At 37.9% G+C, this 27,088-nt stretch overlaps 1 protein-coding gene across 4 annotated transcripts; it reads left to right on the top strand.

The window, feature by feature from the left end:
- On the top strand, positions 1-27,088 carry AFG3L2 (AFG3 like matrix AAA peptidase subunit 2). 4 transcript variants are annotated; one of them, XM_062570105.1, is made up of 17 exons: positions 1-123; positions 4,295-4,394; positions 4,862-4,930; positions 6,338-6,453; positions 7,405-7,557; positions 10,014-10,088; positions 11,723-11,847; positions 14,442-14,715; positions 15,327-15,464; positions 19,360-19,513; positions 20,224-20,331; positions 20,475-20,600; positions 21,653-21,763; positions 22,373-22,488; positions 23,442-23,642; positions 25,021-25,215; positions 26,098-27,088. In XM_062570105.1, the coding sequence occupies exons 1-17, from the start codon at positions 1-3 to the stop codon at positions 26,338-26,340; spliced, it is 2,427 nt and encodes an 808-aa protein (XP_062426089.1). In that variant the 3' UTR covers positions 26,341-27,088. The 4 variants fall into 4 exon arrangements, with proteins under 4 accessions (XP_062426089.1, XP_062426090.1, XP_062426091.1 ...); XM_062570106.1 differs by having other exon boundaries at positions 11,726-11,847; XM_062570107.1 differs by lacking the exons at positions 1-123; positions 4,295-4,394; positions 4,862-4,930 and adding an exon at positions 5,794-5,958.

Raw genomic sequence — 27,088 nt, forward strand, 5'->3', positions numbered from 1 at the left:
ATGGCGCACCGCTACCTGCTGCTGGCGCGCGGCGGCTGCCGGCGGCGGGGGCTGCCCGGGGTGCTGCTGCAGCAGCTGCTCTGCGGGCGGCGCCCGCCGGGGGCCCGGCCCTGCCTGGCGCAGGTGAGAGGCCGGGCGCGGGCCCGGCGGCCGTTCGCCGCCTCGCTGGCAGGAGGCAGTGGGCGCGGGGGTTGGTGGTGGGGGGGATCTCGGTTGCCATGGCGACCCGCGAAGCGGGTGGCCCCGGGCCGCGGCGCCCCGCTGCCCGCGGCGGCGGAGTCCGGCCGGCGGCCTCGCCCGCCGCTGCGGCTCGGGGCCTGCGCTGGCGGGCGGCGGCGGTAGCGCGCGGAGGGAGTGCTCTGCGGGGCGCCGCCGGTCCTTACTGGGCCGCTCCGCCCGCATCGCGAGGGCGGCGGGTGCCCGGCGGGGTTTGCTTCTGCCTCGGGGTGACCGGCTGCCGCCTCGCTGAAGCGCCCTGGAGCGGGTGGGAAGGAGCCACTCGTGTGCCCGCTGGGGGCTGTTCGGCGCGGTGGCGACGCAGGCTTGAGTCTGGGCTGTGTCAGCATTAACTGATAAATAGTGACGGCTGGAGTTAGTTCTTGGTACGATGGTACCAAGGCTATCGCAGACTGATGTATCAGAGTTACGTGTATGTTGCTCTCATCACCTTTAGCATACGTGAGAGTGACAGGCCTGTGCTGTTGCTTGGGAAGTGGGAGCTGTTCAGTTGCTGGATCTTCTTGGGCAAGTTCCTTAATTATCCTGTAGGTTGTAGTGGAGAACAATCATACTTTTCTACTTACAAAAATTACCACTACAAAAGTAGATAATTTTGAGATGAACATGTTTCAGGATGTTGGTAACTTATACTAAGGATAAGTAGATATGTTTTGTTTTTCCTTGCTGAGTTTGTGTTTTATGTTTGGCCATAGCTTAACGTCATTAAAACAGTAAACAGATAGAGCATGTTTGGCAGTACTGCTGATCTGTCAGAAAGCTCATTCTCTTTCCTGTTAATAAATTCAATAAAATATAACAAAGTCCTCTTCTGAAAAGAGCTTCTTACTTATCCTAACATCTGTGTGTTTGCAGATGTAGCAGAACAAGGAAAACTTTTGAAGGAAGATAAAAATGTGTTCCTCAGCACATTTAACTATTAACTGCATAACTTAACCATTGACTGTTAGACAACCAAAATAATTGTTTGGTTCACTGTATGTTCAGTTTAAGGATCATAGTTTAGAACTTCTTTGCGGATAAAGCTGTAAACTTGCAACTTTCTTGAATTAATGGAGACTTCCTTTTTATATTTTTTTTCTTACTTAACTAAAATAGTGGATTTCCTGTGTTGTTTGCTTTGAATAGCCTTGGTTCAAAAAAGCATGGGTTACAGCTACAATGTTTTCATAAAGTTAGTAATTCTGTTTATCTAAAATTATCTATTTTATTTAGTGCTGGAATCAGGGAGGAGAGATTTCTTTAGCGTTGCAGATCTAAGTTTATGCTGTACTCTGGAATAATAACCTTCATCACAATTCTGGTGGATTTTCAGTGTAAAACTGACTTTGTCTACTTCAGACTAGACTTATCTTGAACTTCTGCAAAAGAAGCTGATTTCAGGAAGATGTCACAAAATTTGCCTGGAGAAAAAGAAAAATATACATTTATCTGTTTTATATACTGTTGCAGTTCTTCCATCTGTGACTGAGAGAGCTGGGCAAGGTTTCCCAGTACATAGCACAGAACAGCCGTTGTATTTAAGCATCTAGTCAAACCGTATTTTGTTTGCTTTCCCTCTGCTTCGGTAGTAGGTCTATTACTTTGGCTAAGCTTGCTGTGGCCTGCCCATTGCCAACCAACCCGGGAACAAGCTTTTTATGAGGAGCAATGTAATCAGTTTTCATACTGGTGACTTATATTTTCAAAAAAAAAAAAAAAAAAAAAAAAAAAAAAAAAAAAAAACACTACCCTACAAGCAGTTTAAAAAGGCATGTTATCTAGCCTTAGTGAGGTGATTTACAAAATATGCCATAAATTCAGTTGTTCCCCTTTCCTATAAAATCAACCTTAACACTCTCACATCTCTGCATATTATCTCAAAAGGCAGCTGTACATTTCTTTCTCATAGAACTGAGGATTTGTAGGAGCAGTTCAGCAGCAAACCAATTCTGTTATTTAGGTCTGCCTCAAAGCTCAGTCCTGTGGCTTCCTCCCCCCTCCCCTTTCTTCTTACTTGCTTGGTTATTGGGGGTGTTTTCTTTATTATTTTTTTCCCTCTCCCCTCAGTTGGTTAAACAGTGAGTTAACAAACCCACACTGGGCCTACCTGAGCTAGGCAAACTGATTAGGCTTATTCAAGCTGCTCTTATAAATATGAGCAGCTTCTCTATACTAGCTGGAGCAAAAGTTTCTGAACATTCCTGTCCCTTTAGAAGGAGAAAGTAGTCTGAGATTACAGTATAAATAAATGTTTGTTTTTTCTCTTGTAGAAGACCAGTGACATGGAAGCTGGTATTACTGGACATGTTTTGATTTTCATCTGTTGCTGCTTTCACTGCCTCTTTGCACTTGAGTTACATGTAGCACTCTCTTCTCACATGTACATATAGTACTCTTTATTTATTTTGATGACACTGATTCATCCCACTTCTCCTAAAGCCTCTTCCAGGAGCACACATACGATTGTCCTTGTTGGAGGCTGTAGTTTATTGGTCCTAGCAGCTATTCTGTAGATGAAGTATTCTCCAGATGATCTTTACCTGGCATGCTTTACATGATCAGCCTCTTGAATTTTCAGTACTCAACTTGATTCAAAGACCTACAATGGCACAAAATAATGGCTTAATAATTATTTGTACCATGGCTTATATGTAGCAAAAGCAAGCAACAAAGGCATTTTGGCTTTCCTCTTGGTTCCAGCAGGTGGAACTAGATTGCCAGTCACTGTAAGGTCTAATCTGTTTTCTCATTTAACAAGGTAGGAGGGGAAGCTCCCAGAAAGAAGGCTTCAGGAGAGTTAATATTCAACTTACGATATGTCAGAATTCCTTGAGTAGTCTTAGCGTAGGCTCTAGTATCCTGCAAGTTTGTTTAAAATGCAAGAATAGAAGGTTTTGTCTTCAGCCATTATAATTTGAATATAACAAAATTGTTATGGAGATATTAACACCAGGCTTTCTGTCATAGATGCTGTCCTACATGTGCTAGAGTCCTAGATGGATGTTTGCTGTCATGCGTGGATGCCATGAGTCATGCTTCCAGGATCATAACTCATCATGATTCTAGGACCGACTACTGTTGTCTTTATGAATTTACTGGCTCTCCAGATAAATTGATCCTAATCAAAAGGAGCAGAAGGAAACTGAGTGCTCCCTTGGGACAAAGAAAATAGTGGCAGAAATAAAATCAATTTCATTAGGAAAAAAAAAAATTCTGAAAAGTGCAGAGACAGCTCAGGAAGTATGTGAATTAGAATTTTTATCCAAAATACATGCCCCTTTTCTGGAAGAAAGGGAGTTTTTCCCTGTAATAAAATTGTAATTTACTCTGTTTTGAAGTATCATTAGAATATAAAAACTTAATTTTCTTAAGTATTAGTAATTTTAAATATTTCCTTTGTTGCTCTTAAGTAGTGACTAACTGTAAGCAATTAGTCTTGGATCAAAGTATGATAAAAATTTGGGGATTTTTGAAGTGGATCTCAGCCTGCATAGAGATTTAGGTCTGCCTTTTGAAGTGTTGCTCTCAAGTGGTTTCCTAGCTATATATAAGTGTAGTTTGACATACCCCTTTCTCTTGCATTCAAGCAGATCTTTCACATACAGCAGTTAGTTTCTTAAGAGTTCATTTGAAAAAAAAATCATTTTTTTCACAAAAAATACCTTGGATCGTACTTGTTCGGTCAGTGTTGCGTTTAAGTACCTTTCAGCTGGTATTAAGAAATATTTTCTGTAGGGAGAATGTAGAAATAGTTAATGTTCACAACTTGAAGTGTTTTCTGCTTGTTTTTTTGTTAGTTTGTTTACTTTTTTTAATAAGGAATAATATGTTTGTGATAGAGCTCTACTTTTAGTAAACAAAACATTTCCTCATTCTAGAAATTATCCATTTGATTGACCTCCATCGTTCTCTTAATCACTCTTGTCCACAGCATTTTTTTTTCTTTTCTGGAATGGAATGAAGAATTTTACAATAGACTTTATAGTACCTGACCTGTAGCAGTTCAGGGCTTTCAGAGACCTTAAAGACTTTTGTAGTACCTTATTTTGCTTTATATTTATTTCTCATCTTTCAGCTCCGTGAAAAAGTTACCACTGATGTTACTACTGACAGAAGTACTGTGTTGGCAAGTGTGATTGCTGCTTGCAGACGGCTGTTCTCCCAACCTCCCAAAGGTGATTATAACTTTGGTCACTGAAGTGAAGCAGACTGCATTCCTTGCTGAGATCTGCACTTGTGTACCATTTAGGTTTATTGTTTCTGGGGCAGTAATGTCTTTAGTTAACTAGCCATTAATCTTAAGATGGATCATTGTTTTATGGTATTTCTAGGAACTGATAAAGATGAGTGACTGCAGTTTGTTTTACTTTATGCAGTTCAGTTCTCTGAACTGTTTGCCTGATTTAAAGAACAACTTGACTTTAGATTATTAAATACATCTTGATTATTCTTCTCAAGTATAGTAGATTTATTTATGGGAACCTTGTAGAGCTCTTCTAGAAGGCAAGAACAAGACAATTTTTGCAGTTTATGTATTACGAACTTCTTTGCTGCTATATACATTCAACTTGTGATTATTGAAGTGTAATGATATATTGTAAACTATAAAACAATAATGAGCTTTTTAACTCTCTCTTAATAGGATTTGAAAAATATTTTCCCAATGGGAAGAAAGCTAATGGAACTAAAGGTACTGCTGCAGAAACAAAAGGTACAAAGAAACCTGCTTGATTTCAGTTGTTTCTCTAGAATGTGTATTCATTAGATTTTTAGCAAAACCTTGTGGGTTTGCATGTGTGGGTTTTTTTTTTTTTTGGTTGGTTGGGGTTTTTTTGCTGTCTTCTGTAACACTATTTTGCTTCAATGTCATGTATGTCTTCTGGAATAATACTTTTTTCCTTTTCGTTTCTGTTGGACTGCTGTTTTTAAATTCTTTTGTCAGTGTCCCATATTAGTTAATATAGTCATACATTCAGGTATTTTCTACAGGTTTAGTTCTGAACTTTTCCTAGTACAAGCTAAAATATCTTTTCTTGATGTAGGAAATATACAGAATTGGCATTCTGGGTGGGGATAGAAACTAGCTGTTTAGCTGGAACCAAACATGTAGCCTCTTGCTTGAAAGAGGAGTTAGTAGTGGCAGTCCTGGAGGGAGCCTTACTTTGGAAGAGAAGAAGAAGAAGGCAAAAAGGAGGAAAAAAAGAGAAAAAGCAGTAACAGCCATTCTGTCATATCAGAACTCTATACAACCTCACTTCCAGAGAAAAGGGGAGACCGCAGGCCTTTGAGCTCTTATGAGAGTAGTAATAGGAACAGCAGTTTTCCTTTGGTTTTGTGTGGCAAAATGTAATCTCATGCAGAGATACCCAAACTAATCCTGAAAGAGCTAGGGTTGGATATTGTAATGAGGGTGTGTTAGTGTTGTATTCCATCTTGCAGTCTAGAATATGTCTTGGCATATGGCATTACAATATGTCACACAGACACCTTGAGAGTTGGACGAGTACAGGCATGATTGAGGTGAACTCCTCAGGTGTTTTTGGCTGATGCTGTGTTGTGCTTATCTCTAGAATATTAAACAGGGCTCCAAACTTCAGTGTCAATGCACTCCGAACTTTAAAAGGAGCATAGCATGACTGGTGGGATGAATTGTGTTGGGAGAAGGAGATGTTACTTAAACCTTGTAAAAATCATCCCTAGAGAAATCTTCCACATGTCTTGGATTAGTGCAGTAGAAATGTAAGTTTCATGAAGTCTCCATAACATACTTCCTTCTATACTTGGGCCATTTTTTGGTTGTTTGTGTGCAAATATCATCAATTATACAATTAACAGAACTCTTGATCATAACTGTGTGCTGTAGGTGTCTCTAACAAGTGATTGACTACACTTCCGTTTGTAAGGAAAATGCAGTTTTTTAGTAGCCTGCATTCTCTAAGTATCATAGCGTTATAAACTAGTTCATTTTTTTCAGATGATCTCTTTAAAATCAAAATGACTACAAAATAAAAGTGAGTGTGAGGTTGGCATAAGATGTAGAAATAATAATGAAAAATAAAGAATATGTAAATGTGCAAATAATGATTTAATAATAATTTATCTATTTATTTTTTGTTAGAAGCAAAGCCAGCTAGTGCACGACAGCCTACTGGGAGTAGTAGTGGAGGAGGTGGCAGTGGTGGAAAAAAAGGTGGCAAGAAAGAAGACACTAACTGGTGGACCAGGTTACAGAAGGTTTTGACTTTAAAATACCTTTCTTTGTGGTAAATATGTTGTCCCCATGAAATAATCTCCAAATGTTTTGCTTTCTGGGGCCATATGGGTTTGATGGCCCTAGATTCTCCTTAAGCCTCCAGTGTTGAGTGTTTCATGGTAACTGGCTCTGGGTGGCTCCCCACTCAGTTCCTTACATAAATTGTCCTTTGAATGTCTCTTCAGAAGCATCTAACTCTTCATTAACTGACAGAGAAACCTTAATGGAATTATAAGGTATAGAAATATGGTTGCTGGTGGTTAGTACTCTTATAGTGAAGCCTTAAAGGCTGCATATTTTGCTTCAGTATGTCAATTTGGAAAAAGTCTACTCAGTTCACAGTGCTTAATGAAATGCAGAATGTTAACCTCTCTAAACTTAATGGAATACATACATAAGTTGTTTTTTCTTCTCTCTGTTTGTCTACTGTGATTAACTGTAGAATGAATGAAGATTATAGTAACTTGTGCTCAAATTATAAAGAATATTTTTCTGTTTTTATTTAGTGTCCATAATTTTTTTTCCTCTCCTTCGTAGGTATGTGTTTTCTCATTTATTTTTGTAGGTCTTGCATATAGTTCTGGCAGGCAGAGAAAAATGGTTTAAAATGGAGAAGAAGTGGTCATAGAACAGAAATAACTGTTAGGAAGAGCTGGCAAAACTTAAATTCTTAGGTTATCGTTGGAGATGTTCCACTACAGTCTGTAAAATGCTTCAAGTTTGAAGTTTGTTTTTTGTTTTGACACTCTCATTCCTCATTTATAGCTGAAGCTTATTAAAGTACAGTCATTCAACAAAACAAAACTTTGCTTGACATTTTCCATGTAGTAACCTGGAAGGTGGGGGAAAGATGCAAGGAATAGATACAGCAAGTACATAGAAAAACAGGTTCTAGTATTATAGACTCAAACTTTTTTGTTTCTATTTCCTAGGGTGACATTCCATGGGATGTCAGGGAGTTCCGTATGTACGTTGTGGGAAGCTCATTTTTCTGGACAATGGTCGTATATTACTTCTTCTTCAGGGTCCCTGGGAGAGAAATCACCTGGAAAGACTTTGTCAATAACTACCTTTCTAAAGGAATGGTGAGTAGCTGGGAATCAAAATGAAAAATCCATGTTCTGAAGATTACGTTATGTTTTTCCTTGCTCTTCTCTACCTCCTCACTTAAGTTAGTATTTGTGTAACTGTGGAGTGAGCACTAGCTCAAGACTCTCTTTTTTTAGAGAGAGAGAGAATAGAATCAGCTTTGACCTAAATCAATTGTTTGAATGTCTGTGTCAGCTCAAAAGAGGAGAGGGGAGTGGGCAGCTCAGGACAGAAGTTTCTTGTTGAGCAGCAGCATACACTTATGCTAATTTAGAAGGGCAGTGTAACCACAGTGTCTCAGGGTGTGACTTTACATTACAGTTAAGCTGATGTAATGGCTTTAGCAGATATACCTGCTGCTCTTGGAAGAAATTTACCTAGTAGAAAACGTTTTCTAACCTTAAACACTTCTTAAGCCCTTCCTATCTCCCTCCTTCCCTATGCCTCCCCCTATATCCTCCCCCCTCCCAAATACATTTTTTTTGCTGGTTTCATTCCTTAAACCAGCTCCTCAGGGGGTTTGAGTAGCAGTGCTTATGGAAGGCTGGAGATGGAAAATGAGACAGTCTGTTCCAGGGGCAGTAAATTGGCATAACTATATTGTAGAAGAGCCTCCTTTATTTATTCCTCCCCTTATTTCCTCTTTTTTCATTTGTGTAGGGCCATTACTGGAATAGCAATCACTTTTATCACCAGTATCCTATCTGTCTGTATAGCTTGGTAGCTCTCTGCACTTGGACAAATAGGTCAGTGATGCTCCCAAGTTCAGAGAAGTGAATGTCTTGCACAGATCTTTCCCACTTTAGGAGCTTCTAGTTCTTTGCTCGTTACTTCCATCTCTTTAGCTTATCCTTTATGTTAGGAAAACATGGACTTGCTTTCTCCGTTAGGTTCCAGAGATGTGATTTTGTGTTAACAGCATGCTTCCTGCCCTGTCATTGCTTTCATAAGCTGCTGAATAGGTTTCCTACCCTTCTTTGTCTTGTTGCTCTATGCAGAGCTGCAGTGTCTGTCTCTCCCATTCTGCCTAAACTGCTTGTCTTACGCTCCTGTTCTTACTTGGCAACTGTGTATCTTGCCAGAAGAACTTGCTGATTATACTTGTGTTGAAACAGTAAGACACTAATTCAGCAGAAAGAACTGTTACAGTGAATAAAACCTGAACCCATGTTATGGAAAAGCATTGTGAAAGTAGGTTGTTGCACAAAACCAGGAACAGTCCCTTGGGCCTCTGTAAGATGTAGTCTGGGTATTCAGACAAGTGAAAAATGTAGCTGTCAAAAGCTGTTATTTAATGGTGGCCAGTTAATGGGATGAAAACACCAGCACTGCTAGGGTTACACATATCGCAAAAGAAATTTCAGAGGATTTTTTGTGAAGCCAGGTGAGATCTAGAGTGGCTTCTTAGTTCATATTTTGCTTCAATTTTGCTAGAACTGAAACGGACCCATATTGTGAGTTCAGGGAGCTCTTATTAGCCTGTGTATGTTTTGAGCCCGACTTGTAGACCATTGCTAGTTGCAAGCTCTTTAAGGATGCTGAAACCAATTATTACATGGAAAGAGGAAGAAGAAATGGAAGTAACCCATCCTGCTTCATATTCATTGGCTTTGGTAAGCTTTACACCACTTCTGAAGAGTTACTGTCAAATTGAAGAAGCTACCCATTTGAAACTTTTTACACACTGGCAGATTTTTTTTTTGAGTGGATCTTTGAACTTGCAATGGAGTTCTTGATTTTAGTTCATATGGTGTCCGATTCCGTAACCATTTTTTAAATCTAATTGATGTTATAGTGTTTTACATGGCAGTACAGGAAAGTTTTCTTTTCTATATATATTAAAAAAAAAGTTTATTCCCTCATTCTGTTGAGTCTGATTTTATTTTGGAAGCTTCTACAAGAGTTTGAGGTCATGTGCTCTATTGCTTTTGTTGTTTAACCAGTGAAATAGCCATGTTCTTGTTCAACTATTTCATTGTACCTATGATTTGACCTGAAGGAGGTTGGGGGGAAAGGGGTGGGGTAGGTGGTGCATAGTTTTTTGTTTTGAGGAGTGTTTGGTGGCTTGAAAGATGTGAGGTTTTCCTTTCCTTCTAACTTCTACTGATCACCTAACTGATTCCTGATTTTTGGAGTTTATGGAAATGAATTGTAATAGAAATAAGTTTGCAATTTCTTGCAGTTTCATGTATCTGAAACCATTCAGTATACTTTGAAACTCTTCAGTCTAGCTTTTTATGAAGAGTAAATGTTGATACTTTGCTTACTGGCAAATTGTAGATGGTAGTACCATCCTGATCTTCAACATGAATTTTATTCTCCTTGATGGAAAACAAAAGAACAGACTTAGATGAGGGATATGTTCATATGTTAGCTGTTACAGAAGAGCAGTAAACCCATGTCATACATAATACACTCTAATGCATTGCAACTTCTCTTATTCTTCCCACAGGTGGACAGACTTGAAGTGGTAAACAAGCGCTTTGTTAGAGTGATCTTTGTTTCAGGAAAATCCCCTCATGAATGGGTAAATGTTTGCTTTTAATATGTATAAATGAGGCATTAAAAACAGCAAAGACAACTCTTTATCTGAAGTTTGATGCAGAAAACTTGGTCTGGGGGCATTAATAGTCTCTTAATATGAAATATTTCCTGAGTTATTGTTGCATTATCCTACATAGTGTTTATTGTTTTACTATGTTGATCATATTTTGCCCTGCAGATGTCCAAAGCCAGTGGCATATTACAAAATTAGTGTATGGTTGTAGCCACTAGTTTTTTTTCTAGTGCTATAGTCTTAATGGAAATATAGGGCTTTCATAAATTCTTCACTCCTCTAATCTTTGTGTCTGCAATTACTCTTTTTCATCTGATCAGAACTCCTCCCACAGACTTAAGCATCCTAGCCAGTTAAAATTTTTTCTTCTTGGTTTTTGAGTAACTTTGTCTCCACTTGATACTATTGTCTTTGGAACTAAGCTAAGAGCTCTGTTTCTTGAAAAAAGTATGTATTTCAGGGAACTCTTTTTTCCCAGCAGGCAGTGAGGAACAGGGCTGACGCGTGTTAAAGTTTTCCAAAGAATACTACTTGGAGGCAGGGACCTACAATTACTTGGCGGGGGGAAGGGGAGCAGATTCTCATATACATAAATGTGAAAACTGTATTTTGGATGTAGTCTCTGCCAACTTCAGACGTGTCTAATGCACGTGTTTTCTTCTGGGTACTTTCTTATCATGTTCCATATTTTGGAGAAACTTTACCCAGTTACTGCTTCCTCTGTGTGTGTGCGTGTGTTGGGGGGTGTTTCTTCATTAATGACTTTCTGAAACAAGGTCTGCAAGTCCCTCCAGGGTAAAGTGAAATCTGCAACAATTACTTCATCAATGGGTTTCAATATGACATGCTCTTCAGGCTTATTTGTCCACCTACTTCTTAGCCCACGTACCATCAGTTGGTTTGTTTTCTCAATCAGTTGATACTTAGGACCACTTCTTTTCTTCTTCTTGTCTATTGGGGTAAATAGGGACAAGTCAGGCAGGTCATGGTGCAAAAAAGAAAAAGCTATTGAAAAAGCCTTACTGTCAGCACTGTTTCAAAGTAGTGTCTCCATTATTTTCTCTAATTTGGAAATAAATCATACAAGTATATGCTGTATTTTGTGAAGGTAACTGACTTTGTAAAGGTAATACAGACTTCAAAAAGAGAACTGCCTTTCTTAACCTAAAAGGCAATGTGCCTCAGTGCCCTGAAAGGTTGAGATCTTCAGGTGAAACAGTTGTATGACTGCTGTGTTTGCAGGTTCATTGCTCTGTGGCTGCATAGCTTCCTTCTAAATATCTGCTCACCTGCTCTCCTTCCACTGAAACTTACACTTTTTCCAGAAATAAATCTGTTTTACGTGCGTAAATACTGTTAGATACGATTTCTATAAAAGCCGTGACAAATGCACAGTGTATTCAGGTCGGTAGACCTTATATTTATTAGGTGTATCTTACATCAGTTATAAACTTAAGTTGCCTTGTAAATTGGGGGTGGCGGAGGGAAATGGGGAGGGATTGTCTGAGTCTGTTCTGAGAATTGCGTATGTATGTGTTGGAAGTTGGCTTATAATGAAACTGAAATAGATTGAGGCACTTTGGTGACCTTTGCTCTTTTTGTAGCAGTACGTCTGGTTTAATATTGGTAGTGTGGATACTTTTGAACGGAATCTTGAAACTGTGCAACAAGATCTGGGAATAGAAGTGGAGAACAGATTACCTGTAGTCTACTCAACGGAAAGTGATGGGTAAGAAGCTGTTTAAAAATAAATGTATTGATAAGAAATGGTCTGCCTTCCACTAGAAAACTGGAATTGTAAGATATACGTATTATACTACACTAGATGGCACTATTATCAAAATACTGAACACTTTGTTCTTTTTTATCTCTGAATGTTAATCATAACAGGACCTGTTCAGTACTGTCTCTGAAAATTCATATCCTCTTCCCCTAAATATGGCTTTTTATTACATGCATATTTACATGCACAATTGGTCCTTCCCCTAAGTGACTTGTAATAGAGCAGGAGTCAACAAGACACAGCTCTCAAGCTCCAGAGATGACATTTAGATAAATTTTGAGTGGACAAAATATAGTGTAGAACTGTAGCGTATCGGCTGAGATACAGCAGGCACCAGTTTCGGCCTGCAAACTTGGCAGAGATCCAGTTCTCTGGCCTTGCAAATGGGAAGATACTGCTGATTAAGTAAATTGTACTATCCTGCCTGATAGCAGGAGCTAGAAGCTGCATCATGCTTTTAATCTCTGGATTAGTTAATAAAAATAGTACAGACTGTTTTACAGCACTTTTGCTACCCAAATAGGGAATAGTGGTTCCAATAATTAGTTTGTATTCTTTGTATTTATTTTCTGTAAGTGAGTTTTATTGAGCTGGACTTAGCAGAAACTACAGAACTTCTCTGGTGTGGTTTTCTGATTGACTTAAAAGATGAATGTAATCTTGTATCCCAAGAACTGATTTTGTTCTGATCCAAGTCAGCAGTTTGAAAATAACTCCTGATAGTGTCTGTGAAGTAGGTGTGGTTTGTCAAGAAATCCAGCTTTGGGCATAGTAGCTGCTATCACTAACAATATGTGCTTGTTTGCTGCCTATTTTCATCTTGACATTATGTTTACTTGGATTTTTGTGGAGGGAGGGTAAAGTTTGATTTACTTTTGTAGTTCATTTTACCAAACGGCTGCCTGTTTGTCTTTGTGGCAACAGGAGAAATGGTACCCTTAACCCTAGACCATCCTACAGGATTTCTGTTCCCTGTTCCTCTACAGAGTATCTCTGCCTCATTTCTGTGTTTCTGTCTAAAGAGGCATGTTGTCAAGGTCAGCGTATTACCTAACCGGTCAAGTTCCTACTTAAAGAAATACCTGGAAAAAAAATGAGTAGTCAAGCCCCCATACTTCTGCAAAGAGGCTGTCTGTCAGCCTCAGGATCCTTGCTGTAGCCTGGGAAAAGTTCATCAATTCCCGTATCTGCCTCAGCCTCTCTTAAACCTTTCTTATTCATTGAAATCCTCTTTCCTGGCCCCAGTCTCTCTGGCCCTCTCCTCCTCAGTGTCTGTTCTTTGTAGAATGCAGTTGGCTGGAACCTCTTGCTTTGCCCCTGAAATGCTGCAGGAAATGTGGAGCACGGGAGAGCAGCAGCTATGTGATCATGCTGCTGCTGCTTACTGCCAGATCAGAATCTGCTGAACACTGAGGGATAGTGGAAAATCACTCTTACCCTTTTCACCCCAGAAATCTGGGACATCAGTGAAGCCTGGAAATGCTTTACTCACTTGCGATAGTGTTGTTTCTCTGCATTTTATTTTTGCTGAATGTTGGTGGACCCTCCTGTGACCTGTTCCTTGAAGATCTTGCTACAAAAAATACTGTGATAATGAAAAATATTAGTATTAGGATGTGTGGCCTGTAGAAAATTGGAGGACAGTGAAGAATGATGAGTAACAGAAAGGAAATCAGAAAAAAAGATGACTGTAGCCTTGGGGAAGGGAAATACAGACATTGGACGATGAAGAAAATGTATTAAAAGGAGACAGAGCTAGGGGAAGAAGGATGGATATATATTTTTGAGAGAAATTTCTATTTGAAAATATATTCCAGTTATATTACTTAGTATGACTTAAATAGGCAATATAACCGTTGGTATAATTAGTCTTTTGAAATAAACTGCATAGGAAGTGACTAGTAAATAGTTATCTAGTAACTCCTGTTACTAGGTAATAAAGTCTTCCTTCATAAACTCACCACTGTCACTTGATGTTTTGATCGGTTTAAAAACAAAACAAAATCCAAAACTGTAGCTTGTTAAACACCAAGTGTGAGGAGGTGTTACCTTCTAAGACTGTTTAACTTTTTTTTTCCAGATTGACTGGGAGGTGGGGCAGGGAGAAGTGCGAAGAAAAAGGAATTCTAACTCTTCCTTTATCTGTATTTATAACAGGCTTTTCAGTTTGAGTTATGTAATAAAGACTCTTTTTCCTATTCACAATTTGATTTTGTTTGTTTTCCAAAGCAAACATTTTGCAAAAATTTTGTAAATCTACCAGTTAATAGACTATTAGTCTTGAAATTATTTAGGGTCACTTATGGCGAAGCCAGCACTTGCCACATGTTCTCCTATGCAGTCATGAATTTTGAGTAATATGTGTCTGTGAAATAAGTTAGTCTCATCAGGACTACTAACTTTGGATCTAGTAGCTCATATCACTAATGATAAGCACTTGTTTACTATCCTTTATTTCATTCTTGTTGATATTTGTTTGGATTTTTGAAGGGAAAATAATGTGGTGTTTTTCTGTTTTTTTTTTCTTGTTTTTTCCTCAGATCATTTCTCCTGAGTTTGCTGCCTACAATCTTGATTATTGGTTCTTTACTGTACACATTAAGAAGAGGTCCTGCAGGCTTAGGTCGAACAGGACGGGGAATGGGTGGACTCTTCAGTGTGGGTGAAACAACAGCCAAAGTTCTTAAGGATGAAATAGATGTGAAATTCAAAGATGTAGCTGGCTGTGAAGAGGCCAAATTAGAGATAATGGAGTTTGTTAACTTTCTGAAAAATCCCAAGCAATATGAGGATCTGGGAGCGAAAATTCCAAAGGTAAGGGAACAATGACTTAGCAGGTGAAGACTTGGTTCTTGTGGTAGTGTTTCAAGATATTCGGAGTAGGCTAGGAATGTTTATGTAGGTTCTGCTTCACACCTTTTCTTCTCGGAATCGGGAAGAAATAAGTAGGCAATACGGACCGACAGTGGATATATAGTGCTATAGTACTGTGTCATGGAATACCTCTCTTTCTACCTTTCTAAATATGGGTCAGAAATGATATATGGTATGCATATGTACTATATTGTCTTCTATGCAACTGTTAGAGAATTGTCTGTAATCTTTTGGCTATGCTGTAGTGGGAGCCCACTGCTGAGGTGCTGTTTTCTTCGTGTATTTGATCAAAGTGTTTTGAAGTCATTCTTCCCGTAAATCTAAGAAAACATGTAGCAATGCTGTACCTGTTTTTTCCCCTCAAACTAGTTTAAATGAGAGCTCAAATTTCGAACTTCTGTTTCCTTGCTTTGTTTCCTCACAGTTCTGTGACTGTAGTGAGAGAAAAGCTACTGGACTTAAGATTATAATGTAGGCAAGATCTTTAATTGAGATAGTTCATAGAGTTATGTTGTTTTCTTCATGAGAAAATATACCTGTTTTTCTTGCAGGGAGCCATCCTGACAGGTCCTCCTGGTACTGGGAAGACACTCCTAGCTAAAGCTACGGCAGGAGAGGCTAACGTACCTTTTATCACAGTCAATGGCTCGGAGTTCTTGGAGATGTTTGTTGGTGTGGGTCCAGCTAGAGTAAGTTTATGGCCTTGCTCTGTTATTCAGTGTTGGTTGTTGAAAGGTCATTGTCAAGGTTGGTAGGCAAAACGTTTGATTATACATGAAGTTCTGTCATCTATACAGATTACACTGCAAATGATGCCAGATGTCTGCCAAATATGAGAGTCATAAATGCATTTTTCAGAAAAGAAACGTATGTAGTTCAGTATCTGGTTTCAGGCCACGTGGACATTAAGGTTTACCTGTTTGCAGGAACTTAAAAACAGAACTCTCCAAGTTCTGCTCTGAGGTAAACATACTACCTGGGTCAGAAATACATAGTTTACTTGACTGTTGCTATAGGAATGTCTACTCCTGCTTTAAATCTGTTGTATTTCTTCAAAGAACTTTGCTCTCTTTGTAAGGTCAGACTCTTGAATACAAATAGTAGTCTGGGGCATACAGATATGGTTTTGGTTGAAATAAGAACCCAAAGCTCATGGATGGAGACTGAGAGAGCAATCTCCCGCATGTGCTGTCTTGTGCACATGCTTCAATACTTTTGGTTTTTCAAAATCATCTGAACTCCAGAAACTAACATTTCTGATGCTCTTTTGCCCTACTAACTCTATCAAGGGAGTTTGAAAATAAAACAATCCCTCAGTGGTGTAATCCCTACTGATCTACATGTACCTTGAGGTGTATTTACAAATACATTATGCTTGTGTCATGCTATTTGCAAACCTAAAACTACCACTCAAATTTGTCAGACTTTCAGGGGAATTATTAGTTAGTAGTCTTAATTTTAAGTCACCAATTTTCACAGTGCATATATTTACATTAATAACTTTTTAATGAGCTATTTTAAGTAAAAGGATTTAGCTAATAGCTAACTTTGTTCTAGTATACCCATTTTCTTTTTTTTAAATAAAACTACATTTTAAACATTGTTTGAAAGCTATCCTTCCCTGTCTAGGAAGGGAGGACACTTAAATCTGCTAATTTAAAATACTCTGTGTGCTAGATACTATCAGAATTTTTATAAATGAGGCTGGTAGCACCAGTAAAGTTCTTCATTATGTACCAAACTAGATCCCGTTTCCCACAGCTTATAACTTGACCAAATTCCAACCATCTTGTCTTAAGCCTTGAAAAGTATACTTCAAACTAACTTGGATTTTCCTTGGTTTTTGAGGGTTATTTTGGAGGTTTTGTTTGTTTTTGAGAATGAGTTAATTTGTTTTGCCCTTTTTGAGAATAATCTTAAGGAAAGAATACCCTGTTTTACCCATATTTAAAATTAATTCTGCTGGCAGTAAATGGAAATGTTCTAGTCTCAATTTGAATTTGAAACTTGACAGGGAATGACTTTTTGGGGATATGTGCAGCTTTCACTCTGTAAAAATTCACCCTTTTTTGACTAAATTCTATAAACCTTGAAAAACTACTGTTTTCATATGTTCGGACTTGCTAGAAGTTAGCAGATAAACTTTCCCAAGATGTTATCCTTACTGTGTTTTCACAGCTTTGTGTGCATATGCCTGTGTTGCCTAGGTCTATTCTGATGATATGTTGAAGGACTTTTTCCAGGAATACCGCTGAGAGTAAAAAGATACTTGAAGCCAGGCAGTTTGGGGTCTTCTGGGGGAAAAAGGGGGGAGGGGGAGGAATTTGGAGGTGTAGGCACAGAACTTGGAAGAATAGGTGCTGATTTGGAAGGGTAAATGCAGGAGCTGGTTTGGAGTAGAGACTTGGGGTAGAAAGCAGAGGGAGACAAACTGTAAGGAGATTGGCAAAAGGAGGTACTATAGAGGGGAGAGGGCACAGACTGAGAGCAGGGAGATAGGTGGAGAAACTGATAACAGGGAGGAAAACATGGGTGGTGACCAAAAAAAGAGACTGTGCCTGGAAGCGAAGGGTATGGAGATTGTGATTAAATAGATAAGGTGGATGGGAGTTGAAGAAAGGAGTGTGCAGTGTAGAGGGGACTTTGCTGAGAAACAGCAACAAAAGAAACAGATTCATATCCTCTAGAAAAGTATTGGATGTCCTGAAATAGAATGCAGTTTCACATTCTCAAAAAGCCAAAAAGCAAAATATCTTCACCTTTCTCCACTAATCTATGTCGATGATGATCACCTAGTACTGCCAAGTGACGTCTGTTGATATAATAGTTGCTGCTTGGACTATGAGTCAGGATTTCAACATGGCTGATTTGTTAATAATGTTAAATCAATTATTTGTAAGCTTAGGATAACCTAGAATTAAAACTGCTTGTACAGTCTTGGTTCATACGCATTGTGTTAATTTTTAGTTCAATTGTTTGGGGTAGATAGTTCTGTAGTTTTTGAATCTCTAGCTCTTCAGAGCAAAAGGTAAGAACTCTGTTTGAGTTTCTGGCTGTTTTCTTTTTTTCTCCGTATTTATCATGGTCTCTTCATGCTTTATTCGTTGTGCTTTATTCAAACTGTTTACAAAGCTGAATGACTTTGTGGACTTTCTTCTGTGAAGCCTAGTGTCCAAAACAGACACCTCTTCTTTCTAATGTATCGTGTTTATCTTTAGAGAAGGCTTCTCTAATTGTGCCTATAACATACTAAGAGTAAAGTATTATTCTCACCCAGGTCAAAATTCTTCCATAATTGTTCATTTCCTGTTCCTTGCTGTTAGATTCCTCAGTCACTAGGTCAGTCTGCTTGCTGAACTGGTTTAATGAGGTCCTTCTGATACACTTGCAAGCAGAGTAACATTGTGGTGTTGCATGCAGTCAAACACACTTCACTATAACCATTACAGTGGGATTTGAGAAGTAATATTGTTGCTTGCTTAAATTTTTAAAGTCCAAACACTTGTTCAGGTGTTTACCGATCTTTTAGGCTTTTTTTTTTTTCCTCCCAGCTTCTCAGAGGAAGTTAACTTAGATTCAGAGTAGATATTTAGAGGTGAGTTCAGTTTTTCTAGTCCATATAAAGAAAGAGAGGGTGGCTAAGGGTCCCCGTAGCAGCATATTGCTGAAGTATAATGATAAGCACTTTATAAATTATAAGCCTTAACAAGTTCACTGTAAGAGTTAGATCACTCTGTTCTACCTCCAGTAAAAACCTTTTATTTGCTTGAGATGAATTGTGTTGTAGCATGCCTCTTCAGCTTTCAGTTCTGCTTGTAACACTACATGCCAAAGATCTTAAAAGGGAATAAAATTCCAGACTCCACAGACTGAAAGCAAGGTTTCTCTTTTAAGTCTGTGGAGTCTGGAGTTTTCTTCCCTCACCCCTACCTCAAACCCTACCCTATAAGCACAGTTTAGCAAGCAACCTGATTTTTGTTTAATGGATTTAGTTCTTTAACAAGATGTGTTCAGCCACACAGATCAGAACATATTGCAACAAGTGCTAACACGTGCTGATAGCTATATTACTTATCCATTAATTTTTGTTAATTGCTAGCCATATTCTGATAGATTCCAGTAAGAGTGTTAAGGGCTGTTCTGAAAGAGAAAGCTCATTTGGCAGTACTGTGAGTTGGCTGAAGGAAGATACTCGATCTGTTCACAGTCACTTCAGTTAAAAGCTGATTAAAATGGCTGAAGCATGCTGCAGTTTTTAAAGTTGCTGTTGAGGGCAATATTTCGGTTACTCAGGGAAAGCAGTTGCTGCTTAAGGCTTTTAAATTGCTTATTTTATAATCTTAATTATGGTTTAAGAAAACATGATGTCAACCACTGGAGCCACCTTAGCGAGTCTTACAGTGTAATAGCTACAATGTAAACTTTCATTGCTTGGAGAGCTGGCAGGAGGCTTTTGAACACTTGTTAGCAAAAATAGTGGCTGTAGCGATACTGCTACTGATGTTGCTTTCCATGCAGGCACACACTGACCCCAGTGCTGCTGGACAATGACGAACCTGATACATATTCTGTTCTTTTGTTAAGGTCCGAGATTTATTCGCTCTTGCTCGTAAAAATGCCCCTTGCATTCTCTTCATTGATGAAATAGATGCAGTAGGGAGGAAGAGAGGAAGGGGCAACTTTGGAGGACAAAGTGAACAAGAGAACACACTCAATCAACTTTTGGTAGAAATGGATGGTAAGTATTTAATTTCTAATATTGCATTATAATAATAGGGGTCTCCTCATAAGCTTAAGTATGGATTGCATTGATTGATACCTTAATGTGTTTGTAGTTTTAGATGTGAGGAGGAAGTATGTGCATGTGCCAATGGAGGGAGGAACGGAACTAATATGCTTGTTCAGACCTGTAAACTAGGATCTGAGATCTAATTTAAATGAAAATAAGTGTGGGTTTTTTGCTGCTTAAAATAAAGAAAGCTAACTCAGTTTGCTGTAGCCTGATGTTCTTGCCCAGATTTGTTCAGAAAAATGAATCAGCTTTCTGCATCTAATGATTCTTTGTCATAGTTGAATAGAAATAAAATCTCTGCATGAGACCAGTCTGTATTTAAAGTCAAACAAAACCAAAGAAAAACAAAAAACACCACCCAGCTAGCCATGCTGATTTTACAGTTTCTGGAGCACTTAATCTATAGTTGTATTTTTGAAGATAGACTAGGATTTTATATAATGCTTCAAAAAGTAGTGCCCAATGCCATTTTTTGCTTGTTATGAAAAGCTGGACAATGCTCTAATAAATAGATGTACTTCCAACTTTAAGATTGTTTGTTTAAAGTATCGCTTCTTATATGGTCCTATAAAGTGAACAGTCTTCCTATTTCTGCTTTTTTTCCCCCTCCTCTTGAAAACATCTTTATACAGATTTTTATTTTGTTTCTCCAACAGGATTTAACACTACCACAAATGTAGTCATATTGGCAGGCACTAACAGGCCGGATATTTTAGATCCTGCTCTAATGAGGCCAGGACGCTTTGATAGACAGATTTATATTGGTAAGTTTCTGTGTCACTATATACTTCTGCATAGGTAGCATACCATAGAAATTGCTGCAACTATTCATTTACATGTGTGGTTTCTTTCATGCACTCAGTTAAAATATGTGTAAAGTAAAATAAATATCTTTTAATGTTAAAAGGACCCCCAGATATAAAAGGAAGAGCATCTATTTTCAAAGTCCACCTTAGACCTCTGAAATTGGATACCATCTTAAACAAAGATAACCTAGCAAGAAAACTTGCTTCACTAACACCTGGGTTTTCTGGTAAGTAATCTTTTTTTCTTAATGCCACTGTTTCTCCATATTTACTATTTAAGCTGCAGGTATTTTCTTTTCCTACTGCTTGTATTGCTTCTTGCATCCACTCTCCTGACTGTCTATTTATTTTTCTTTATTTACTGATACAGTGTGAAATTCTCTTTGCCCGTTTGAGTTAATGAGATTTCTGAAGGTCTTATGTTTGTCTGTATCAATGAATGTCACATACCAAACAAGTCTTCAGCAAAAGCATTCCAGAAATTTCTCCTTACTATGCTGGTTTGTGTGTTTCTGCTTTTAATGCATTCACCTGACTCTTTGAACACTACTACAGAAGACTGGTTTTATTTTTGTGGTGTTCATATATGCTCTCTGTAGGGGAATTTCTATTTCTGGATGCTGGAGCATCTCTCTGGAAGATGTACTGTAACTTTGTATTTAATTAGGAATGGATGCGAAAACTTTCGATTCTAGTTTATAATTTAATCCATTTAAAATCTGTATTGACTGATAGCTGAAGTCTTTAATCTTCTCGTAGTCTATATAGAACTCTCTTTCTGAAAAGACCTAATAGTCTACATATCTATCAACTGCAAGGGTTTTTTTCCTTTAAACTAAGTTTTCTTTGGAGCAGAACTGCAAATAATGTTAAGTGGATGACTTGAAGCAAGTAATGTACTTATGTTTTTAGAGGGTATCCTTTCACGACAAGATCTGAGCTATGTTAGATTCATAAATAGGAAACCTTTTCTACTAAGTCTATACTAACCTAAGCGTAATCTGCAGACAGAAAACTTGAAGGTAGAATATGATATATTAAACAAGTACTTCACAGGTAATAAATTTTATTTGGTAACTCAAGAAGAAAAAACTATTCTATAACCTTAAAACGTGTATTTAAATATCTATTAAAGAGTTATACTGTATGTAATGATTAGTTCAGAGAGAATTACCTTTAATCTTCAGGCTCTGTGAGAATCTGTAGAAATCTAATGTTATCTCTGTGCTAGATCTTGAGAAAAATGTTGAAAATAAGCAACGCTCTACTCTGTCTTTAGGTGCTGATATTGCTAATGTTTGCAATGAAGCTGCTTTAATTGCTGCAAGACATCTCTCAGATGCTATAAACCAAAAACACTTCGAGCAAGCAATTGAAAGAGTTATTGGAGGTAGGTTAATTGAGTAAGTTGCTTAGTTCTTGTTTTGTTTTGACACATTCTGAGTAAGGGTGATAGTTTACATTCCTTTTTGTTTGGCTTGGGCAGTATGTTTGTTTGGGTTGTACGAGTTGGATTTTTTTTCCTCCCTCTCTCTTTTTTTAACCTAAGTATACTTGAGCTTTAGAAAGGAAATAGCCAGTCCCTGTTATTGACTTCTGAAATGGAGAATGGGTAAGAAGAGAAATTTCATCAGGACAGTTTCTTAATTTGCTAAAATAAAAGGAATAGTTGTTTGGACTTCACAAAGCTTTAAAATATTTTATTGGACTGGAAGACTCTTTAAAACTCTTTGATCCTTGAAGAGAAGATGTTTATGTAAAGCATTTGAATATTCTTAAGAACTTGTGTTTTAAAACTAGAAAATCTGATCGAGGGTCTGGGTACAAGATAAAGTAAAACCTGAAAGATGCACATTTCTAAAACTTGCACATTTTAAGTTTTTAAACATTTTCAATTGTTTGTGTATGTCTAAGTATATATCTAGATCTACCTTTCAGCATGAGATAAGGGATTTCAGTAGAGAAGGGTGTGTCTGAAACTTAAACTTGTATTTTGAAGGTTTGGAAAAGAAAACTCAAGTACTGCAACCTGAGGAAAAAAAGACAGTAGCATACCATGAGGCAGGGCATGCAGTTGCAGGATGGTTTTTGGAACATGCTGACCCACTCTTAAAGGTAAAGGAAATAAATTAACTGGAAGAAGTAGTTTGCGTGTAACAGCGATAGTGTTTTCTTTCCTTCCCCCCCCCCACCTTTGTGTTGGGAGGATATTAAAATGTGCAATCTCACAAAAAGACAGTATAAGTATGTAAATGCTAGTATACTACTTTGGTTCACTTCACATAGCTTTCTTATAACTGTTTTCTTATTCTAGTGTTACAGGGGTCATAGTGCAAAAGACCTGGAAAAGTGAAAGACAATCTTCCCATGAAACTGCTTGCTTTGATAACTGTTTTCTCTAAGGCTTTTTATAGTACAGATCTAAGGTTTAACAAAATCTTACATAAGGTGCAGGTAAATGCATCTTCAGGGATATCACTGTAAAAATGGTCACCTAGAGATGATTAAAATGTTAATTTGAGTCTTAGATGCACAATTTGACAAGTTGTAGGTCAAAAACACGCCAATCTGCTGAATTTGCTTTAACCATCAATTTTTCTTAGCTATGTTCTTAATCTTGTCTGGTTTACAAGACAGATTTTAAGCTTGAGCAACTCGCTGTTGGAAGGGAGGAGATTAATAAACATGGAAACTTCTGGCTATTCAGAATACTAGCAGTGCACTAATGGTATGTCTGTTACAGAAGCCCAATATGTTTGTTTATACTTTAAGCCAAATATGTAATTCTAGAAGACTTCTTTTAAAAATGTCATACCGTCTTTTTGAATGGAAAAGATACTTCAGTGGTCATGCCGCTTCTTTCTAGGAATTCCAGTAGTTGGGACCCCAGTTTAGAGCTAGTTAGGGCTTTTAGGGGTAAGGCACAATGAAGACAAAACTGTGAATACAAATAATGTTAAAGTTCAAGGATGACTGTGGTATAGACTGTGGTATTACAAACTAAGTCAAAGAATGCTTTGGAGTGTTACACTGTTTTAATTCTGACCTTCTATTAATTTTGATTGTAGGTATCTATTATCCCACGTGGTAAAGGACTGGGTTATGCTCAGTATTTACCCAAAGAACAGTATCTTTATACCAAAGAGCAACTACTTGATAGAATGTGTATGACTTTGGGAGGACGTGTGTCTGAGCAAATTTTCTTTGGAAGAATTACAACTGGAGCCCAAGATGATTTGAAGAAGGTGACCCAGAGTGCATATGCTCAGGTATGTGCTAATCTCCTTATCCGACACTCATGTTTTGAAAGGATGCAATTTAATCAGGTATACCTTTCAAAAACCTAATTTAGTAAAAGATATGACTGAATGTTTTGTTGTTGTTGTATAGAGATGCTGATGACTCAAGTAATTTTATCATATTGCATTGGGCGTTGATTACTGTCCTGGATCCCTGCAGAAACGTGTATACTGCAGTTATATTCAAGTTTGTGGACATTGTATTTTTAAGAATGGTATTTAGTACACAGATCTGGTTTGCTGATCCTTCTTTTACTATTGTCCGATTAGAAAACCCAGTTTGTATTCATGTATGTAATTAAATCCAGAAAACTTTGCACTTAAGCAATTTGCTGTCAGTTGAAGGCTGAGGCTGACACTAGTTTGTACCGTATTAACTAGTGCAGGTGAGTAATTTGAAATCTTATCAATGTAATGACTCATCCATGTGTAGCTCCGTACTACACTTAAATACTTATTCCATTTCCTATACCAACATAAAAGCTGAAATTATTTTTAAGATGTTTGGAAGGTGAACAAGAGATATGCTTGAAAGTACGTTTCTCTTCTCCTTTGCAACCCTTGACACACACCTGCCTTGTGATCTCTACTATGCTGCTTGTTGCTGTCATTCTGAAAGTTAAATGTATGATGAAATTCTGTTACTGATAACTCTTTCTGTCCTTTAGTAGTTCAATTTTAAATAAAATGTTTAGCAAACAGACTTTTTTCATAGTAAAAACATTGTTTCTGAGGAGAATTGGGGATGTAAAAGTTTCTAACTTTTCATTACGATGCAGCTTAAGGTGCTTGGCTCTAGTGAGGTGATTCCTCTGAGTTCTGAGTGTTCTTTGTCATACCTACTTTCATCTTGGAGAAGTGCCACTTTAGTAATCATCTAACTAATAATGGCCATGGGGTAAACATGTAAAAGAGTTCTAGATAGTAGTGTGAATTTATTTCTGCCTCTGCTGTGATAAAATGTAGCTTCAGAAACATTTTGAATTGGATGAACTTGCATATTTTTGGCAAAGGAAAACAATTGTACTGCTTAATAAAGACTTGTGTGGTTTTTTTTTCTGAATATTTTGGTATTTAAATAGCAAAGCATTATGTATATCATAAGAATAACAGCTTTTAAGTGGTGGTACATGAGTGCTTCAGTCTTAATTATTTAAGAGGAATAACAAAATCAACTAAGGAACTTTGAGCTTTATTTCTGCTTAGGTAGACTGGAGTTTTTAGGGAAAGATGGGCTTTAGACAAAGTAATTGGTCAGAGAAATTACTACTTCCTCTTAATTTTGGTTACTGAATTTGCACCAGTATACCCCAAAATCTTCATAATCTTGCCCTGTCTTCCCTCCCAGATTGTTCAATTTGGCATGAATGAAAAGGTAGGGCAGATTTCCTTTGATCTTCCTCGTCAAGGAGATATGGTATTGGAGAAGCCTTATAGTGAAGCAACTGCCAGATTGATAGATGAAGAAGTACGGTCACTTATTAACACCGCTTATGACAGGACATTAACTCTCCTGACTGAGAAGAAGGAGGAAGTAGAAAAGGTGAGCATTAAGATATTTTAGTCACCAAATTCCAACTGGTAAGCCAGATTAAAAAAAATTGAACATTAAGTGTATAAGAAAGTTTGTTAAAAGTTATTTAAAATTATCTTGACAGTGTGTCACAAAATACGCATGCATATATATATATATATATATATATATATATATATATATATATATATAAAAATAAGAAGACAAGTATGTAAAACTTCCTTTCTCAAAATTACTCTTGAACTTCAGATAAAAAAGAATCTTTCTGCCATCTTCTTTCCCTGCCCTGAGGTTGCTTCTGGTTGGCCTCACTGCTGTTGAGATTCCCGTCATGCATGTTCTTCCTCTGCTCTAGGAAGCCTGATGCAGCAAAAGGGTGGTTTTCCAGGACAGGCATCTATCTGATAGGCTTGCTGACTGCATTTACTAAATGGTGTTGCAATAGGTTGCCGTCCCAAGAAAGATTACTGAATGTGGTTTGTGCTAAACAATGCTGCTCACCAAGCAGGTTACAAACGGCACTGGGGCACTCTATAGCTTACAACGTAAGGGCAGCCCTGGTGAATCATCTGAACCTCCCTGTCCCCTATCCATAAATTACCTGCGGCTCCTAGAGCCTTTTGGCAGCAGCAGCAGGTTGCTGTTTTGAAGCAACAATAACAGTAACAGTGGCCCAGAGGGAGGACACTGCCAAATCTTGTAAGCAGGATTTAAAAAACAGTGCTTTTGCTATTTAAGTGCATGTGGGGGAAAAGGTCACTTCAGTGAATTCTGAGCAATCTGTTTCTTCTATCAAAAATGAATCTGTACTGGTCCAAAGCTACCTTAAATTCTTTCTAGGAAAAAGACGTGATAATGTATTCTGTGTGACATAATTTACTGCTATTCCAGGTTGCCCTACGGCTACTGGAAAAAGAAGTGCTTGATAAAAGTGATATGCTAGACCTGCTTGGCCCAAGACCATTTGCAGAAAAGTCTACTTACGAAGAATTTGTTGAAGGTACAGGAAGTTTGGATGAGGATACTTCACTGCCAGAAGGCCTTAAAGACTGGAACAAAGATCGTGAAAAAGAGAAAGAGGAGACAACAGATGAACAGGTTGCCAGGCAGATCAGAGGAGGGATGCCATTTTAACTGCAAAGCGTGCAGTGCTGTTGACTTGCAGTCTGGAACTCACCTAGCTTGTACTTCCAAAACAAAGATATTTATTCAACCAAACTGTATTAGGGATGGTGGAAGAGTGACCTCTTGTGATAAGACAAGGATATACTGCTCCCAATTTGTATATGCGATCATCAGTTCGCTCTTAAAGGATGATTGTCTTTCATTTGTCAACTGAAGAAACACATTGGATTTGAGCTGCAGTGGAATGCCAGAACTGAACCTCTCAAACTTTGAAACAGTTTGGATTCGTGCACAAACTTTGTGGAACTGGTGTCTTTTTTAAATATATGTAAGCTTATAAAAATTAAAGTTCTGTGATTGCTGATCTAATGCATACCTGTATGTGACCTGTTTCTTTAATTAAAAAAAAAAATAATCATACAAAATGCATTGTCGAATGCTTATCCAAAAGCTGCTCTTACAAAGTACAAGCTCTGCAGAAATACCAACTCTTTCATCTGACCTTCCCCACCCTTTCATTTTGGTTTTAAAAAGCTTGTTTACAGAGAACTGCCATGTAAGTTGGCAGTGAAATCTGATACCCCCTTAAATATCTTTAAATATAGTCATGGTTCAGTGTCTTAATTTAAGTCTGAAACTCAGCTTGGCTCCTGCAGTTTTATTAGTCAATTTTTTTACAGAGTTCTGTAAAATATTGAACATACAAATGTGTTGTGTAAATAGTTTGAGTCAATAAAATCAATACTTTTCTGAATGA

The sequence above is a fragment of the Rhea pennata genome, chromosome 2, assembly GCF_028389875.1.
Source record: "Rhea pennata isolate bPtePen1 chromosome 2, bPtePen1.pri, whole genome shotgun sequence".
NCBI classification, from domain to species: domain Eukaryota; kingdom Metazoa; phylum Chordata; class Aves; order Rheiformes; family Rheidae; genus Rhea; species Rhea pennata.